Below are 20,581 nucleotides of genomic sequence, written 5' to 3'. Positions count from 1 at the left end.
CAATAGACAACTGTCTCTGACTACTCCATCTACGATAATGATCGTGATGATAAATTGATTATAATGCTAACAATTTATTTGAGAGCGTTATGATTTTATAGTTTACTATACCCTCGGAAGTTCCAATCTGGATGACACAAAAAAACAATACATATTGCTAACTCTGACGAAAACACATAACAAATCAAATTAATAGATCATAAACATACATACACAGATCTTTCTGGATCTAAAGTTATAAAATTACATTATGATGAGGTATTGCAGTCAGGAATTAACCACATCCTGTCCAAAGCAGTGATTTTATAAAGGATGCTGTTATTGTGCTTAAAACTAAAAATTATTACATGGCTAAAACGCTTAAATAATAAATCAGTGTTAAATTTAACAACTGAAAAATTTATAGGTCAAATCCTCAATAACAATACCTAAATAAACAAAATAATGCTCATAGAATAATCGTACATATACATACTAAACATAAAGTAATTGTAACAGTTTTTTTTTAATTAACGAGATTTCTTATTTGATCCCTTGCTTTTTTCGGACTACTGTAATGATATTGGCCGCAGCTGCCCTTTACAGCTTCACCGGACGATAGAGGCGAGTACAGATGGCACTTCAAACCAAAGGAAGGACTTATGAAGCGGCTGAAGGCCAACTATCGCCTGACGGATACGACTTTAGCCTGAGGTGACCACTAGATTTTTTAATTAACGAGATTTCTTGATTTGTTGAATTCCTGCTGTTTTCATGCTATTCTGTTGGGCGCAGCTGGCCTTTACAGCTTCAGTGAAGGATAGGGGGGCCAAGTGCAGATGGCACTCCAAATCTGGGGAAGGACTTTATAGAGAGGCTGAAGGCCAACTCCTACCTGACGGATGACTTTAGTCAGAGGCACCGCTAGGATTCCTCAGCTTAGGCCGTAGTAATTTCGATCCACGTTTGAATTGAATTGATGGACGGGGATTGATCAATCTTATAGAAATTAATGTTATTGTAATATTTTGTATATCAGTACATAAGATCTCATTTCATCACAGATCTATATAAATCTCAGAACTTCATTAGTGATATAATAAAAATGCATTATTATTGTATTATCTTTATATACCAAAATTACGTGTCACATTGTTTGTCCGCGATGGACTCCTAAACTACTGAACCGATTGCAAATTTGATTTGCACATTGTGTGCAATTTGATCCAACTTGAAAGATAGGATAGCTTACATCTGAATTTATAGGCGCAATATTATTTTATTCGAGAACCTTAGCCACAGCAACGCGTGGCCGGGTCTGCTAGTATTATTATATGAAATATATTTAACTTGTCTTTAACCTTAAGTTCCTGAATACCCAAAACTCTCCGTAACCAGTAGGAACAACTCAAAGTGACCCATTGTATAGGTTGAAAGGTTTTTTTTATAGATAATAATGTAATGGTGCGCTAAAGTTTCATCTTATCATCCTACACTGGTGCCCCGCCAACGTAAACCGTTAGAGCAGGCAGGTGCACCATTCCATAGTATATAGTCCATATAGTAAGAAAGGGAGTAAATAACGAGATGACTGCGAACAGGGATGAATGGAAGAGAAAAACATATTACGTCGACTCCAAATAAATGGGATAAGGAAGAAGCAAATGATGATGATGATAGTACATTTCATAATGGTAATACATTAATAAATATAAATATAAAAATCACAAAGCAGCCAAAAACGGCTGGCAGGACAGATTACATACTGTGCGGCCTGGTTATAAGGTCGAGATTCCCTTGGTCGACCTGTGTGGGTCATTGTTTGTGTTGTTCTCATAAGAATTCCATTTCCCTCTCGATGCCGACAAATTTGAGCTGCTCTGTTGGACCGTATCTGTGGAGTGGAAAGAATGAAGTTAAATATCGCATCTCAAGAAAGCAAACAAAGGTATATATTACACTATATATTAAAATAATTAGGTTATTTGCACAATGACAGCCTCGGTGGTTTAGAAATAGAAATAATCTTTATTCAAATAAACTCATTACAAGCGGTTTTGAATAGTCATATTTTGATTCTACCACTCATTCTGAATGCAGGTTCATCACAAAAAGAATGAGCAAGAAACTTGTGTGTTGCTCTTTTTAATAGATGTTTTTTTATATAAATAATCACAGTACGCACTCATTATTAGTGTGTAAATGCTATGGATTTAAAGTTTTTCAATAAAAACATTATTATCGTTAACGAATTCTTCAATTTTATAGTAAGCTTTTTTGCAAAGGAAGTGTTTCATTTGACACTTAAATCTTTTTTCTGGCACATTTATAACAGACTCTGGTATTTTGTTGTAAAACCTTACGCAATTGCCATAAAAAGAATTACTAACTTTAGCCAAACGACATTTAGGTAAAATCAGTTTGTTATTGTTACGTAAACTTTAATTGGTGCAATCACTAACTCTTTTGAAACTGTTTATATTCTTCCTGGCATAGATGATATTTTCATAAATGTATTGAGAAGCAACGGTGAGGATATTTGATTCCTTAAAACACTCTTGCAATGACTCCCTGGAACCCATGCTATAAATGGAGCGAATGGCCCTCTTTTGTAAAATAAATATTGTATTTATATCAGCTGCTTAGAAACATAACCATAACAAAATACCATACGACATAATGCTATGGAAATAGCTAAAGTACACAAGTTTAGTTTTGTAAAGTAAATAAAGTAAATAGTAAAAGTTAGTGGTACAGGATACCGTTTTACTATCCGATGGTCGCGGGTGCGATTCCTTGCACGGTACAAACAATTTTATTTATGGTCGGTCGGAAGTTGAGATAGGGTAAAGGTAACAGTATTACACTTTCATTGCCATTCATGTTGTTAATAAAAAATTACCTGTAATCAAAGAAGAGCTCCTCCCCGGGCTGTATGGCGCGCTTGGCGAATATACCGATGCGGTGGTCGCCGTTCACCATCATTACTTTCGCGTAGCAGTTCGGGTTGATGGAGTGGTTCGCGAAACGTATCTTGTTGCCTTTGCGAGTTGCGTCCACCACGAAATCTGAGAAAAGTTGCATGTATTTTAAGTTGTTTATATGTTTGTTTTTACATAATATACATAGATTTGATTTGACGGCCTCGGTGGTCTAGCGGTTTAGCACACCACTATACTTCCGATGGTCGCAGATTCGATTCCTCGCACAGCACAAACATTTGTATTCATTAGTATGATTGTTTGTATCGGTCTGGGTGTTATATATATATATTATTGTATGTATTTACGAAAAAAAATATAACTATGTACTTATATCAGTTGTCTAGTACCTATAATACAAGCTTTAGCTAGCTTAACTTGGGTCTAGATGGCACTGTGAGAAATATCCTGAGATTATAATTACAGAAAATACCCAGACCGATACAAATAATCACACTCATGAATACAAATATTTTTAGTGTGCGAAGAATCGAATCTGCGACCATCGGAAGTAAACTGGTGAGCTAAACCGCTAGACCACCGGGGCCGTCAAATATTGGCGTAGAATTTAGTAAATGTAAACTGACCATTGTTGAGATTGAAGAGGAAGGAGCACATGTACTTGTCGTAGACCTTCCCGCGGCGGTCGGCCTCGTCCTGCGAGATGATCTCGCCACAGTACTCGGAGATGAACTCGTTCTTGTGCGCAGCCTCCTTCAGGAAGATGCCCCACCCGGCCACGTCGCTCGGCGCCAGCAACAGGTGCTTGTGGAGACCCCTGATACAACACATGCCACGATCAGTGAGATCTCATATGGTAATGTTAACAATCAACTTGTTCACGCAGGCGGCGGGGGTTACGCGGGTCGCGGGGCTCGCGGCGGTCACGGTGTCTCGGGGCAGCGGGGCTCACGGGGTTCTCGGAGGCCGTGGGGCGTGTAGCTCAAGGGGGTGGGCGGAGGTCGCGGGGCTCAAGGGTGTTCGCGGGTGTCGCGGGGGGTAGCGGGGCTCACGGGTTTCTCGGGGGCCGTGGGGCTCTCGGGGATCACGGGGGCCGTGGGAGTTCTCGGGGATCGCGGGGGGTGTAGCGGGGCTCAAGGGGGTTCGCGGGTGTCCCGGGGGCGTAGCGGGGCTCAAGGGGGTTCGCGAGGGGTGGCGGGGCTCACGGGATTCTCGGGGGCCGTGGGGCTCTCGAGGGTCGCAGGGTTCTCGGGGGCCGTGGGGGTTCTCGGGGCTCGCGGGGGGTGTAGCGGTGCTCAAGGGGGTTCGCGGTGCTCACGGGATTCTCGGGGGCCGTGGGGCTCTCGGGGGTCGCGGGGGCTAGCGGGGCTCAAGAGGGTGGGTGGAGGTCACGGGGCTCTAGGGGGTGGGCGGAGGTCACGGGGCTCAAGGGGGTTCGCGGGTCTAAAGGGGGTTCGCGGGTGTCGCGGGGCTAAAGGGGGTTCGCGGGAGCTAGCGGGGCTCAAGGGGGTTCGCGGGTGTCGCGGGGGCGTAGCGGGGCTCAAGGGGGTTCGCGGGGGTAGCGGTGCTCACGGGATTCTCGGGGCCCGTGGGGCTCACGGGGGTCGCGGGGGCTAGCGGGGCTCAAGAGGGTGGGCGGAGGTCACGGGGCTCAAGGGGGTGGGCGGAGGTCGCGGGGCTCAAGGGGGTTCGCGGGTGTCGCGGGGGCGTAGCGGGGCTAAAGGGGGTTCGCGGGGGGTAGCGGGGCTCACGGGATTCTCGGGGGCCGTGGGGCTCTCGGGGGTCGCGGGGGCTAGCGGGGCTCAAGAGGGTGGGCGGAGGTCACGGGAATCAAGGGGGTGGGCGGAGGTCACGGGGCTCAAGGGGGTTCGCGGGTGCCGCGGGGGCGTAGCGGGCTTCAAGGAGGTTCGCTGACCTTAGTGGGGTTCGCGGGGGGGTATCGGGGCTCAAATAGGTTCGCGGGGGTTAGTGGGGCTCAAGGGTGTTCGCGGAGGGTAGCGGGGCTCAAAGAGGTTCGCGGGGGATAGCGAGGCTTAAGGGGTTCGCGGGGCTCAAGGGTGTTCGCGGGGTGTAGCGGGTCTCAAGGGGCTTCGCGGGGGGTATCGGAGCTCAAGGAGGTTGGCGGGCCTCAGGGGGGTTCGCGGGGTGTATCGGGGCTCAAATAGGTTCGCGGGGGGTAGCGGGGCTCAAGGGGATTCGCGGTGCTTAAGGGGTTTCGCGGGGCTCAAGGGGCTTCGCGGGAGGTATCGGGGCTCCAGGAGGTTCGCGGTGCTTAAGGGGATTCGCGGGGCTCAAGGGGCTTCGCGGGGGGTATCGGGGCTCCAGGAGGTTCGCGGGGCTTAAGGGGATTCGCGGAGCTCAAGGGTGGTCACGGGGTTTTCACGGGGATAGCGGGGGCCACGGAGGTGTCGCGGGGATCAAAAGTTCACGGGGCTCAAACGGCAGTTACGGGGGTGTGGGTCACGGTGGGGGTCGGCCAGGTATACTACAGTGTTATAGAGACCTCTGCACGGAGACGTTCTTGCAGCAGGCGGCGGGGGCGGCGGCGGGGGCGGCGGGGGCGGCGGGGGCGGCGGGGGTGGCGGCGGGGGGCACGTCCGCGCCGCACGCCGAGCACAGGTCGGGGTCGCACTCCCGCACCCCGAGGTAGCACGGACACTGCTTCGTGTTGCACTGCGCCTTGCAGCGGCAACCCGGGAACCGGTTCTGACCTGATGCACACGCATATACTGATATATTTCTGTTCACTTGTCCCCAAGTATCGTTTAGAAAAAGTCAATAGGTTTTTTATGGGAATAGGTATGAAAACTTACAATAAGTCATCTATTAAATTATATTTACTGAGCAAGGCTTATTACTCACAAGACGATTGCTTGAATGACGAGCGTGCATGGCAATAGTTGTTCATGCACGGGATTTTCATTTAATGTTGGAAATAGATACCTATATAAATATACATTAAAAATAAAACTATCTTTTTAAAACAAAATAAGTAACTCAATTGTGTTTCTTGCCAGTTCTTCTCAATTGGATCTTTATACTGAACTGGACGGTAAGGATTAATTATAGTATAAAAAAAATTACGTTCATAAGCGGCGACGATGTTTAAATATGAATATTTATTTATACTTCCAAAAACAGAAAAAAAAATTGCAAATAACTGATACAAAAGTTGGTCTTATCATTTTATCAGACGAGTTATTCCAAAGTCGCCTACAAGTAACTTAAGTAACTTAAAAAAATTGTTTCGCTCTAGTATGTACTACCATTTTATTATAACTAAATTTATAACAACACTAGCTTTTGCCCGCGGCTTCGCTCGCGTTAATTTATTCTCTTAGGGGTGGAAATCATCAAAATTTCTTAGGGGATGCCGACGTCATAGTAGCTTTATGCATGCAAAATCTCAGAACGATCGGTTTGAAATTGATAGTTTCAAACTTTCATCCTCTATTTAATCCCCTTGGGGGTAGAATTAATCAAAATCCTTTCTTAGCGAATGCCTACGTCATAACAACTACCTGTATGCCAAATTTCAGCCCGATCCGTCCAGTGGTTTGGGCTGTGCGTTGATAGATCACTATGTCAGTCACCTTTGCGTTATATATATTTAGATAGATATTGTGAGGGGAGAAAGTCGAAAATATATATAAAATTTTAGAATTTTTAGCGGACCATGTGTTACTCACCCCCGATCTAGATAATTAATTATATATAACAAACGTGACTCACAGTCGCTGCTGCACTGACAGAATTTCTCGCAGAAGTTCTGCGACTGCAAACACGGGCACAGACTGTCGCACGGCTGGTTGGGGTGGTCGCACGGAGTGTAGTTGTACCTGGACAACAACATTCATAATAATCACTATAATATTACTAACTGACTCCGCATATTGTGTTTTGCCTAATACATTTAAATCACTATTAAAAAATAGATGAAAGAAGAAAATTTAGGGTTGTATGTATTCTTAATGACATATTTTAAAAAAAATAAAAATTTTATCTTTAAAGTAAAAATAAAAGTTAGGGGTGGACAACCCTTAAAACTAGGGGTATGAAAAATAGATAGTAGCCGATTCTCAGATCTACTGAAAATGCCTATAAATTTTCATAAAAATCGGTAAATCCGTTACGGAGGAGTATCGTAACTAGCAATGTGACACGAGAATTTTATATATAAGTTAAACGCGAACGATTGTGAGTATGGATTGATCGATGTTTGTTACTTTTTCAAGTAAAAACAGAGGTTATACGTTATTTAAATTATTAACCGGGTCTTAACACGAATAACCTTATGGCAAATAAAGGTATTGAGGTTAAGACCCGGTTAATAATTTAAATAATGTATATTAAACACGAAACTTTAATATTAACCAGAGCTTATACGTCAGAATAACGCATATACTGTAATATAATAAGATATTACGTAAATTAAGCGATATATAATGAGTCAAGTGTGAGAAATTGCACGGTTCCGCTAGTAATAACTCACACAGCGTCATCTAGTCCCAAGCTAAACGGAACTTGAGTTATGGGTACTACACAACTGATAGAAATACTTAAACATTGTTCTACTGCGTACATATAAGCTTTTGCCCGCGGCTTCGCTCGCGTTAATTTATCCCCTTAAGGGTGGAATTTATCAAAATCCTTAGGGGATGCCTACGTCATAGTAGCTTTGTGCATGCAAAGTCTCAGCCCGGTCGGTTTAAAATTGACAAAGTTTCATACAAACTTTCATCCCCTATTTTATCCCTTTGGAGGTAGAATTAATCAAAATCCTTTCTTAGCGGATGCCTATGTTACAACATCTACCTGCATGTCAAATTTCAGCCCGATCCGTCCAGTGGTTTGGGCTGTGCGTTGATAAGCTGTCTCATCACAAGAAAGAGCAAGAAACTTGCGTGTTGCTCTTTTAAATAATTTTATTATTACTTTACATTTTTAAGTTTAAGTGTGTGAATACAAACCACCAATTAGCATTAATTCAATTCAATACTCAAATAGAAAAAATATTGAATATATAACCAACTGGTTAAACAATTAATAGGAGGAAATCAGTCATAGTATAATATGAGCTATGAGCAGATGTGGTAAAACTTTTACCACATTATCATCAATTAAAAAATAAAATGATCATCGTCGGCACGTGTCCGATTTTTATCGTGTCGTGTGCGTGCAGCGTAGTACGTACACGTGGTGCGAGGCGGAGTCCTTCTTGAGCTGTATCTTGCGGCAGTGCACGGACCACAGCCGGTGCTTCTTCTTCTTCTTACGCGGCGGCGTCAGCTCCGCCTCCACGCGGCACTCCTCTTGACCAGTATTAATCCAATACGTGTACACCTGTAACAATAATTTGTTTTTTAATAAAGACAACAATAATTTATTTATGCATAAATAAAACCAATTAGCATTAATTCAATTAAATACTCAAATAGAAAAAATATTGAATATATAACCAATTGGTTAATCAATTAATAAGAGGAAATCAGTCATAGTATAATATGAGCTATGAGCAGATGTGGTAAAACATTTACCGCATTATCATCAATTAAAAAATAAATACAAAACTAAAATAACATAAATAAAAAAATGTACATATGACGTATTTAACACATGAAAAAAAAATCTCTCCCATTTTCACTGGACTATTCATTGTTTTGTAATTAGGTATGTATTTAGATATATATAATTATATTATATTTATACCTACTTAATATAATTTTTATTTCATGTTATTTACTTAAATGCACCGCCCACTAGATTAGTTTGCCTACTGGGACATAAAGGGAGTAAGTGACTTATTTATTTATTAATTAGCTTAGACTTCTAGGGAGTAAATGACTTATTTATTAATTAGCTAGTTTCCCGACTGTATAACTGTAACTGGATGTCCTTCATACAGGTCATTATAATGACCTAGTAAGGACAGCAGTGACATAATGTTATGTTGAGATTTAAATATTGTATCTGTTTCTTCTTTTTTAATATAGTCTGTTTTTTGTAATTTATATTGTCTTATATATAAAATTCTCGTGTCACAGATTTCGTTCCCATACTCCTCCGAAACGGCTTGACCGATTCTCATGAAATTTTGTGAGCGTATTGAGTAGGTCTGAGAATCGGCCAACATCTAAATGTTAGGGGTAGTCCACCCCTAAATTTTTTTTTAGTTTAAGGCAAAACTACGTTTGCCGGGACAGCTAGTTGTCTTATAAAATGTGTATACGTGTATATCTGTTGATGTAAATAAATTTATTATTATTATTATAGTATAGTTCTATAGTGCGAATAATGTTCACCCAAGGAGTTTTTCAAGGTGAATTTGGTTTAATATTATGGGTAATTCACTCACCTGTTGGCAAGTCTTGGAGAGCATGACCTGAGCGATCGCGCAGTAGTTCGATGGGAACACCTTGTGAAGAGCTCTGAACAGCGACTGGTCGGAACCAGTCCACTCGGAATCTGTATCTCCCAATGTCAACCCTGGATGCGAAAATTTGTGAGTACTCATTGATGCTAGTAACTTATAAATAACACTGAACAACGTACGGTATGTGAATCGTGGACAAAACTAGAGACAGAACATATCTATGGTTCCAAACGGTGGGAATTGTGTCTTACCATAGACTCAAAATATAAAATAATTATTTGTAGCTAGCAACAAATAATATTAGTAATAATAATAATAATTTCAGAACAATTCACACAGCGTCATCTATACCCAAGTTAAGCTAGATAAAGCTTGTGTTATGGGTACTAGATAACTGATACAAATACATAAATAATTACAAACATTAATATTCATAAATACAAATATTTGTGCCGTGCGAGGAATCGAACCCGCGGCTATCAGAAGTAAGGCAGTGTGCTAAACTGCTGGCCACCGAGGCCGTCATAAGTATAATATTTACCTAGTGTATTGTACGCGCTGTCAGCTAGCCCATCGGCGGTCGGCTTCACGTGACTGCTGTTGGAACTCCAGTTGCTGTTACTTGAATTGCTATTACTGCCTGTAGGAGTCAAATTATTATTACACTCACTGAACTGAAGCTGCTTTTACACATACGCTCTTTCATGTGGGAAAGAATGTACATGTAAATGTAAGCAAAGAACGAGAAAGACTGCGTGCGCCGCCATCGAGCGCATTCCCGCGCCCTTCAAGTGCGTGCTATAGCGCCTTTTTGAAATAATTAATTGTCATTACAAAATGAGGAACATCAGTTATTGGTAATTTATAAATATTAAACTTTGGCTAAAAATCTGTGGAATAAAAAATATAATTTTAAAATAAAATGAAATGACATGACTCGTAAATTCTTTCTAATTGTGATTTTAACATGTAATCTTTGTGTATAGACATTGTAGGTTGTCCTAAATAAATGCACATCCAAGCAGTCCTCGACTTAAGTCGTCGAACTTACTTTTCATAATAAAGTATGTCTATGACATAACTTTTTAATTGTCTATTTTTAATATAATTGTCATTGATTTCTTTGTAGTGTAACGATGACAGTTCACGTGCCTATATAAAATATATATCTAATCTAATATAATTAATTTTTATTATTTATATACATATATTATTACAAACAAGTATGTATATCTTTTGTTTTGTTATGTAAATGCAGTTTTTTTTTATATTGTGTCCGAGTGGATTTACATGTAAACATATAAAAAATATGTCTTGCTTTACGTCGTTTCGATTTACGTCGCGTATATCGAGAACCTAACATACAGTGAGTGAGTGGGAAGGGTATTGTTAGTAATGTGGGTTCATGACCCCATTGCTAGCAATGTACGAAGTCAGATTGACCTCCACACGGTTCCCCCTGGAAACCATCGTGATAAATTCCTGGTGAATTTGTCACGATGGTTAACTGACCTGACCTCATGTTCATCATCCTCCACTGGTGCCCCGCCAGCGTGAACCGTTGGCGCAGGCGGGTGAATCATACCATTATCATCCATAAAAACACATGCAGTAAGTACGAGGATTGCCTGTACAATATTTGTATAAAAATAATTTGGGTGTGACCTTTCTGGTAGCGATTGCTGTCGTTGCTGTCCTCGGAGGACGCGTCGTTGGGCGAGTCGATGGCGTGCGGCTTCCCTTTATCCTCCTCCCCAGCTGCTTTCTCACGAGCCAGCTTCTCACGCATCCCCTCCTGTTAACCAACCGTCAGATATTTTACCAGAAATACTATGTTTTTTATATATTTATTTTCATTTGATAATGTTAGTGTAGGTACTAAGCTTGAAGTTAAATACTGACGGAATGATATTTTGTATAATTTAAAATATTATATTTATGTTAAATTATATAAAATTACTCCATCCTTCATCCAATCCTTGCTGGAGGCCCACTCCAGCAAGGTGGACCGACGATCTGGTCAAGATCGCTGGAAAGCATTGGATGCGAGCAGTGCAGGACCGATCGTCGTGGAGATCTTTGGGGGAGGCCTATGTCCAGCAGTGAACGTCTTCCGGGCTGCGATGATGATGATGATGATGATGATGATGATGATGATGATATAAAATTACTACATTACTTAATTTATCACTCTGCTTAGCTCGGTATTCCCAAGCATGGAGCTGTGTGAACTGTTCAGAGCTAATATTATTATTATTTCCCTCGTTCTCAGTACTATATACGTATTTTAAATTTAACGCGGTCAATATTTATACATAAAATTAGGAAAAAACGGGATCTTAGCGCCTACATTTTATTTATTTTTATCCAGATCCAGATAGTAAAAATAAATAAAATGTAGTAAGATCCCGCGATTATCGAACCCGCGACCATCGGAGTCAAACTGTGTGCTAAACGGCTAGACCACCGAGGCCGTTAAATAGTGTGCCTACACTACTCAACACTCGGCACCCTTCCATTAGTTTATATTTCTATAACTTACATTTAACATCAGTGTAAAGTCAGTCCACGTTGCCACTTCGCGTTGAGTTACTAATAAGTCATATATCAAATAATGTTACTAATGTAATTAAATTATTACACCTGTATACTCACTACCTCAATACTACAGGAAACAAACAAATTAAAAGTGATACGTCATTACATCATATATAACGCTACAGTGATAAGGTGATACCCATCACGCTGCAATGGTTTATTTATTTAGTTACATTTGATAATGTTAGTTTAATATTTAATTATTTCATTCCACAAATAATTGGCCACACACTAATTCTGTTAAATTGAGGTCCACCAATCTATAAATAAAACAGTTTAAAAGCTTTTAGAGACATGTCTACTTGATATTTTTTTTTATTTTAAAATAAATTAGAAAGAAAACCGAATCATATGGTTTATAGAAAAATAACCACAAAGTTAATGGTATGACTTGAAAATATTTTTTATTGAAAAACACAACTCACCAGCATCATATAGCAATTAGGTCCGCAAGGCTCCGAGAATGGCTTGAGGTCGGGTCCTTTCCGCTTGGACAAGTTGGGTCCGGGGTGGCAGGCTTGCAGACCTGGCAGCATGGCACATGTGGAGCTTAGATTACGACTACGGAACCGCGGCCGGCGCGGCAATACTGCTGCCGGTGTAACCGTGAGGTGGCCGTGACCCAGTCAAGTGTTAATAAGAAAATGATATGAACTGATGTGATCTTGCTTGCTTCTTGGACCCTAATTTATTTAAAATCCATTTTCAATTCTACTGTCTTACCAATGGAGGAGAGGATTATATGTGGGACCTTTGGGTCCCTTGCTAGCAAGTTAAATCGAATCTAGAATTTATACTTGAAAAGAATTATTCTTGGACTCTATTTATATAAAATCCATTTTCAACTTGCAATTCTACTGTCTTACTAAAGGAGGAGAGAATTACCAGTTATAGGGACCTTTAGGTCCCTTGCTAGCTAAGTTATGTCGGACTCCACGCGGTCTTTTATAATCCATCGTAACTAAATTCTGGTAAAGATTCCGGCCATTAACACATGTTTAATATCATTGATATGATAAACAAGACGAATCACCTGATGGTAGGTGGTAACCGTCACCCATATATCTAAACAGGACAATGGCCATAATGTAATCATAAGACGTCCATATTACCATTCATGCTTTGTCATTTCGGAGGACGCAAACTTATGCCTACGTACCGTGTAAATTGACTACCTATTCTCTTCCACCGAAACACATTTTGCAAAGCAAGCTAGCTACTTAGCAGCCAAAATAAGGGTAAAAGGGTAAACAGGTAAATTTGTTCAATTTCATTAACTGTTTTAAAATATATTCCAAAGCTGTTGGCCGTAGCCTTTACAGCTTCACTGAGCATGCGGTTCCTGCAGGAAATCATCGTTGTTAATTCCTGATTAATTCACCATGGTAGTCTAACTCGACATTATCCTCATCCTGTCATCCTCCAATGGTGCCTCACCAGTGCATTTAGCATCGGAGCGTGTACCATTCAATACATTAAAAAAAATAGTCTCTTATGAATCAGTTATGTAGGATTATCGCATTGTAAAGCTTGATTAGGTTATTGCTATGAAATATTGTAAAAATATTAAATATTAATAATGATTATTAATAACTACGTCACGACATAAATGTGTACACATATAGAGATGATAATACAGATAAAATAAGAGAAAATAATATATGATACAACAACTACAAAGGAAATAATAGAAAGAAAACATTTTATTTGACAAACATGCGACGTTATTCAGACTTAAAAAAAATAGAAAAAACCAACTCGAAAGAAACATTCGTTATACACAACAGGTTATGCGTGAGTCGGTCTAGCATTGTGAGGGTTCCCGACAAACAATGTTATTTAGATACAACTGCATTATATCTCTAAGTAATGTATGTTAAAACTGAACTGAAACATAAATGAATGTAAACATTCCATTCAAAATGACACAAATTAGTTTTACAAATACAACGCTGCAACAAATAGCTTGACGAACCAACGGACATACAAAGCCACCGAGTTTAATAATAAAGCTTCGGTTTTACCTTTTTGGTATAAACTCATTTGAAAGGAATAAGAGCTGAGTTTCTTGTCAGTTCTTAGCTCGAAAGCACTCCGAACTGGTGTTAGATTAGATATCATGAGAGTCTAGTTCCATATGAATAATGATATTTTGATTTTCTGTTCTAGTTCATAATTATCCCTATGAAAATTTTTAAATTGATATATGTATAGATTTTATTTAATAATTTCTATTTGCGTCGCAATGTTTGCCAAAGTGAATTGGCATTCGGCTAGTTTGTGCATAACATCGTTCCTGCTCAGCGTCCACCAAAAAGACAAAAAAATATAATAAAAGAGAGTGTGATTGGCATGAGAGATGAGTACCACAGTGGCAGACATTGATGATCTGGCCATCAACCGATGAGGAAGAAAGTTTGAGCCCTGGATGAAGCTAGAACCTCTAATGCATTTATGGGAATCAATGAACGAGGTTGGTGTGAACCATTCTATATGGCAGTGTCAGGGTGAGGGAGATGTTCAGCAGACAATGAATGATTGAGTGATGATGAATGGTTCTGGTGGCACGGCCTTACCTGCCGTCTGGCTTCCTGTTAGCCAAACAGAACAACACACTAATAAGCCCTATAGAACAAATATTAAAATACTACTTATATACTACATATATATTTAACTTACACTAATTATATACTTGGCTAAGGTGGGCAAGAGAGCTTGGTGCTCGCCTGACGGTGAATGATCACCATAGATTAGCAATACCAGATAAGTATTATAAGTATTAGTCTCAATAATTTAAAATTTAATTGTATTATCGATAATTTCAAATATATTGCCTGGTTTTTTTTAATTATTATTATTAAATTATATATAATATTATTAACACTTATAGGTAAAAATATCTGTCTATTTCGTAAGGAACCTAATAAGACTTTTATTACTTGGAGTTAAATTCGATATTTGAAAGAAAAGCACAATATAAACTTAATAATTAAAATAGGTTTATTAAAAAGTTATACGTTTATTTAAAATAATAAAACACATATATGTTAAAGTGTATAATTGACAGTAAACCTATTTTATTTATTAAAGTATTTTATTTCTGTCCTGTAATATATTTTTATGAATATGTACTGATATACATATTGATAAAATATACATTAAAAATAGCTTATTGTGGGGATTGAATGAAAATCCTTCTATGAAAAATATCTAACAGTGTATGCCTGTACCACAAAATACTTTTTGTAAAGTCTAGACTATTGTTATATTTATTCCTAATAACCTTGTACCATACAAGTAAAAATCGTCATCAGTGTTGCCTGGCAGATTAGTATATCAGGTATTAGATAAAATACATACAAAACAAGAATTACGGATGTAATTTTCCCCACATAAGCATCGTTTACTTATAACAATATCAGTACTTGAAATGCACCAACAATATTTACAGACAGTGCCCATATAAAGCACAGAATGTAACAGAGAGTATGGTGTCTTACAGTCGTAAGACGGGGTGTAATGTGCACACTCACGGTGTAGGAAGCAGTCGTATTTGAAGCAGCGGCGGCAGAAGAGCGTGTGGAAGGAGTGCATGGTCTGGTCGCGCGACACGGACTCCGCCAGCGGACCGTCCAGGTTGGGGGTGCACTCCGGCAGCCGCGCCAGCGGGTCCGCCACAGATGTCAGCACAGTGTACCTGTACACCACATCGACCCTCACGTTTTGGTCTTCTGTTAGTACTAAAGCAGCGGCGTGCTGGGCCGGGTCAACGTTACCCCTCCAATTCTTTTTGCCACGCACGACCACACTGTGGAATCACCTTCCAGCAATGGTATTTCCGAACCGATACGATATTGAAACCTTCAAGAAAAGAGCTCGTTCCTTTTTAAAAGGCAGACAACGTACGTGCAATTCCCCTGGTGTTGCGGGTGCTCATGGGCGGCGGTAATCACTTACCATCAGGTGAGCCGCATGACCGTTTGTCCCCTGTGTTATAGAAAAAAAATATGGTTGAGTGCAATACTCATGAATAGGTGCTGTATGGGGACTGGTCTGTTCGGGTTACAGCCACTGATTAGACTATTTCCTTTTGACAGAAATGCAATTTTTTGCAGTCAGCTGTCTAGCACCATTATCAAGCTCTGCTTAGCTTGGGACTAGATGGCGCTTTTAATTGGTTTATTATTAACACTCACTTTTCCCGTAATTCTTGCGGTGTGCCTTTATCAGGGAACTGCGAACTGATAGCTTGGAATATGGTGAATATCGGAAACTGTTTATCAAGTGGTAAACTCTTATCTGCATCTTTAATCTCTTCTTTGTCTTTCTCTTTGTCCTTCTGTTCATTGTTTGTCTCTTTCTGTAAGTATTGTACAAAAAAAGTATTACTTACAAGATTCTTAGGGACTAAATTTTAATAAACATCAGTATCACTATATTTGTTTTCAACGGTTGCTAGTCTCAGAGATTGCATTGTCCAAATCGATTATTTTCAATATTTTTTTAATGATAATTACACAATTATCTTATAGCGCAATGGTTATTACCTCACCACTATAGCGTTATATATAATGTGACGAATTGACGCTACTTAGTTTATATCCTGTAGTATCTAGGTAGTGAGTGTAGGTGAGAGTAATAATTGTACTACATTAGTAAGTTTATATGATAGTGTCACTCAACGCAGAGACGTAACGTGGACTGCCTTACACTGAACTTAAATCTAAGTTATGTGGAAACGTAAACTAACGGAAGGGTGCCGAGTGTTGATAGATATATTACAAGTGTAGGCACAATATAAAATACATCATTCAATCAAAAATTCAATCAAGATAAGTTAAAACAATGTTTTATTCAATTGCACAATCTTACTAATAAATGTAGAAGTTTGTAAGTGTGAATAGATGAATGTTTGCTAGTCTTTGATGCAAAAACTACTGAATGGATTTTAATGAAACTTCACAATAAATTAGCTTATACATCAGAATAATTTATGCGGGTGAAACTGCGGGTACAGCAAGTAATACATACGTCATTGTCGTCCGTGGACTGCCTAGAGTCCCGATCTCGCCGCTCGTCTGCTACCTCCTCCCTGGTCTGGTAGGTGGTGAGGGCGTGCACCAAGTCCACGAACAGCTGGTCGTCTATAAACCCGCCCTCCTTGTCACCTGTCCACACCAAACATACACTTTACTCAACAGCTCTGTATTTTATTTGTTATATTTTAGTGGCATACAATGTAACACTCCGGATTTTTAGTAGCGTGGACTGATGACTCCATTTTTTTAATAGATAATAAAGGAATCATGCTCCAGCTAGCTCTAACGGTTTACGCTGGTGTAGATGATAAAATGAGCATGAGGTCAGGTCTGTTAGCCCATCGTGACAAATTCCTGGTGAATTTGTCCTTGTTCCTGGTGAATGGGCTAACTGGTAAGGTAGTCAGTTAGCCCATTGTGACAAATTCTTGACTTAATGGTTTCCAGGGAAGACATGCAGGTCAACCTGAAAAAGAATGACTTCAACATGAAGAAATCATGTGGAGATCATTCTTTTACACTGGATACCCTCGTGATAAATTGATGTTAAACTGATGATTCGTCACGATGGGTTAATTGATCTGACCTTGTGCTCGTCCTAACATCCTCCACTGCCAGAGTACACCGTTAGCGCAGACGGAAGCACCATTTCATCATTATTCATAAAAAAGCTCTGTCAGCTGACATAAGAAGAAAGTGTATAAATTTATATTTCTAATTGGTATCTCGGGTGATACCTTTATATAAACAACAAGAAAGACGGCAGTGGACTCGCCTATATATCTATATAGGCGAGTATTTGAAATATGTATACTTTATACTCCTAACATGAATCACATAAAGTGGTCCTTAAACCAAATCTTATTTATATTATAAACGTGAATGTTTGTGAGTATAGATGGATGTTTGTTACTCTTTCACAGAAAAACTACTGAACGTATTTTGATTGAAACTTTACAGTAATATAGCTTATGCATCAGAATAACATATAGACTATATATTTCACGCGTGTGACACCACGGGCACAGCTAGTGAGTCAAAAAGCGAAGAGAAGCACGAGAAGCGTGATGTAGAGTGAGGACGAAGGGCTGTGAGACGCTAAAAGAAAAGCTAGCTTTAAATATTTAATACAAAAATAGTCAGGAGCAGGATATTGCGATAAATAAAAAAAATGTGGAAATAATTCTTTTTTAACTTAAAAATATAAAGTGTGTGTGAACATATGATGTATATACTACTATAATGAGCTGAAAAAAATGTATATATGTCGTCGGTTAAAAAGAAAAATGGCAGTACTCAAAATGTACATTTTTGTCTTGTCTTGTAGGCAAGCATTTAAAAATTTTAAATTTATTTAAATTATTTTCCCTTTAAAGTTTTAAATTTATACAGAAGTATTATATATTATTTTAAAAGTATTTAGATAATGATTAAGACGGCTGGTTAATTTAATTGACTTATATAAAAGGAGGCAAGATCTTCTAATTTTGAAAAATGACATTACACAGAAGTATTACATATCATTTTAAAAGTATTTAGATAATGATTAAGACGGCGTGGTTAGGTTAATTTAATAAAAGGAGGCAATTCTAGCTTCTAATTTTGAAAAATGACATTTTTCTATTTAATCGATGATGTAAATTACCAATGTAAATTATTCTCAAGTGAAGTAAGTGGACAGAGCCAGTATTGGTATAAATACAAATTTAAAAATTTGCCTCGGTGGTCTATCTGTTTAGCAGACCGCTTTACTTCTGATGGTCGCAGGTTCGATTCATCGTACGGCGCAAATATTTGTATTCATGAGTATGATTGTTTGTATCATTCTGAGTGTTTTCTATGTATAATATGTATGTATTAACAAAATAAATGTTTATCTGTGTATTTGTATCAGTTTTCTAGTACCCATAACACAAGCTTTAAAAAGCTTAACTTGGATCTAGAGGCTGACCGAAAATGTTTAAAGATATAATCTTACCATTGCATGAAAACTGCACTATGTTTCTATAGCATGCTGTTATTAAACAACAGTCACTCGAGCAATGGCTCGGTCCACAAACAAAAACATATGATGATAAGCCAATGTACCATGCACTTTCCCGTCGTAGTTCTTTATGAGCTCCTCGATGAATGTACCATCCTGATCCAGGACCTCGTCGCCCATGTACGGGATATTGTGGAGCACCGTCTCGTCTTCTACCATAAAGTTTTTCTGCGTCGGTGCCCATGTATACATTGTGGGGATCGGACTCACCGAATTGATTATTCGTATCGGGACTTGCTGTGTTATTACAACCCCTGAAGCTGCAAGTATAAATAGAATTTATTATTAGAATAGAATAGAATAGAAAATCATTTATTCAAATTTAATTAATTTAAGCACTTTTGAATAGTCATAAATTTTTTTTTATCTACCGCTCCTTCGGAAAGCTGTCTTATCATAAGAAGAACGAGCAAGAAACTTGTGTGTTGCTCTTTTAAATAATCCTTGTAAGTTTACATTTACAAGTCGAAACGTGTGAATACAATATATATGTCTTTTTGTTGTAATATTTTATATTTATCTAAGTAAATAATAAGTAGAGAAATATACCCCGAAAAAAGAGTTTTAAAGCAAGAAAGAAAAACATTTATTGGCAACCGTTATTAACCACTATTAACACACATACATACACATATATAAGTATATGGTGATGTTAATTTAAATATTATAAAAGAAAAATTATAAACTGAAATATAAATTTAGAACATAGAGACATCTTTATTAGCTAATTACAACACACACGAGTCATATAGACCCTAATATTAAATACCTTGTACCTTTGCCTTCCTAGACAAAATAAAATACTATTTAAAAACTAGAAAATAACTGCTTTGTCACTTTCAAATTACTGTAAATAAATATAAAATATATATGATCAGCTCACCATCAGTATATGTGACCTCTGCGCGTTTCATTAAGCTTTCATGATTGGGTGCAGGTGATGGAAGAGGCCAAAAAGGCCTTCTTCCACGGTCAGGGCATTCCGATTCCCTTGTTTCAACTGCTTCTGACATTATCCTCAAATTTCGAGCCCAAGCCACTTTCACCTCGTCTGCGCGCTTAAACCTCTACGACAAAAACATTAACATCAGTTTATTTAGACCTAAATTTGACGGTGTAAGACAAAGAATTTATACTTGTTTTTTGTACCTTTACTTGGCGGAGTCGCATATACTCTGATTTTACTCTCTTTTTCCATTCTGCTGACACTTTAGATTTACTCATGTGTAAAGATTTTAATGTCACTTCTATTAAATGATCATAAAAGCAAACAACTAACGAAAGTATGTATTTATTTTATTATTTTGGTTAAATTCGGCGTTTACCGGAAACTGCCGGATCAGTGTGACCTTATTTCAAATTAAATAAGTGCTAAATACTAGTCTAAAAATTACTAAAATATAAAATCCAAATTGACGAAGTTATTAATACGCCTTTATACATTACGGTATTAAATTAAAATATAGAATCACATAATTATTACATAGAAAATTTTCAGAAAATAACATGCTATGTATTTATATTTTTTGTACCTCCTTGATAGTCCAAAATATAGATTACACTTATAGTTAAAAATTACTTGGCAGTTAGTGTATATTTTATTACT

At 38.7% G+C, this 20,581-nt stretch overlaps 1 protein-coding gene across 2 annotated transcripts; it reads right to left on the bottom strand.

The window, feature by feature from the left end:
- Positions 1-1,313: 1,313 nt before the first annotated feature.
- Positions 1,314-20,312, bottom strand: LOC131845605 (histone-lysine N-methyltransferase E(z)). Of its 2 annotated transcripts, XM_059194681.1 has the most exons (17): positions 20,125-20,312; positions 19,859-20,042; positions 19,020-19,235; positions 16,924-17,060; positions 16,089-16,252; positions 15,426-15,589; positions 14,469-14,483; positions 12,318-12,418; positions 10,960-11,089; positions 9,836-9,934; positions 9,277-9,407; positions 8,116-8,264; positions 6,654-6,760; positions 5,425-5,632; positions 3,548-3,738; positions 2,882-3,047; positions 1,314-1,873 (listed from the first exon to the last, which is right to left on the bottom strand). In XM_059194681.1, the coding sequence occupies exons 1-17, from the start codon at positions 20,197-20,199 to the stop codon at positions 1,813-1,815; spliced, it is 2,298 nt and encodes a 765-aa protein (XP_059050664.1). In that variant the 5' UTR covers positions 20,200-20,312; the 3' UTR covers positions 1,314-1,812. The 2 variants fall into 2 exon arrangements, with proteins under 2 accessions (XP_059050664.1, XP_059050665.1); XM_059194682.1 differs by lacking the exon at positions 14,469-14,483.
- Between the last annotated feature and the right edge of the window lie 269 nt (positions 20,313-20,581).

Source organism: Achroia grisella, unplaced genomic scaffold, assembly GCF_030625045.1.
Source record: "Achroia grisella isolate CSIRO2021 unplaced genomic scaffold, CSIRO_AGI_Agris_v1 utg478, whole genome shotgun sequence".
NCBI classification, from domain to species: Eukaryota; Metazoa; Arthropoda; class Insecta; order Lepidoptera; family Pyralidae; genus Achroia; species Achroia grisella.
This window is presented reverse-complemented; position numbering and strand designations above follow the sequence as displayed.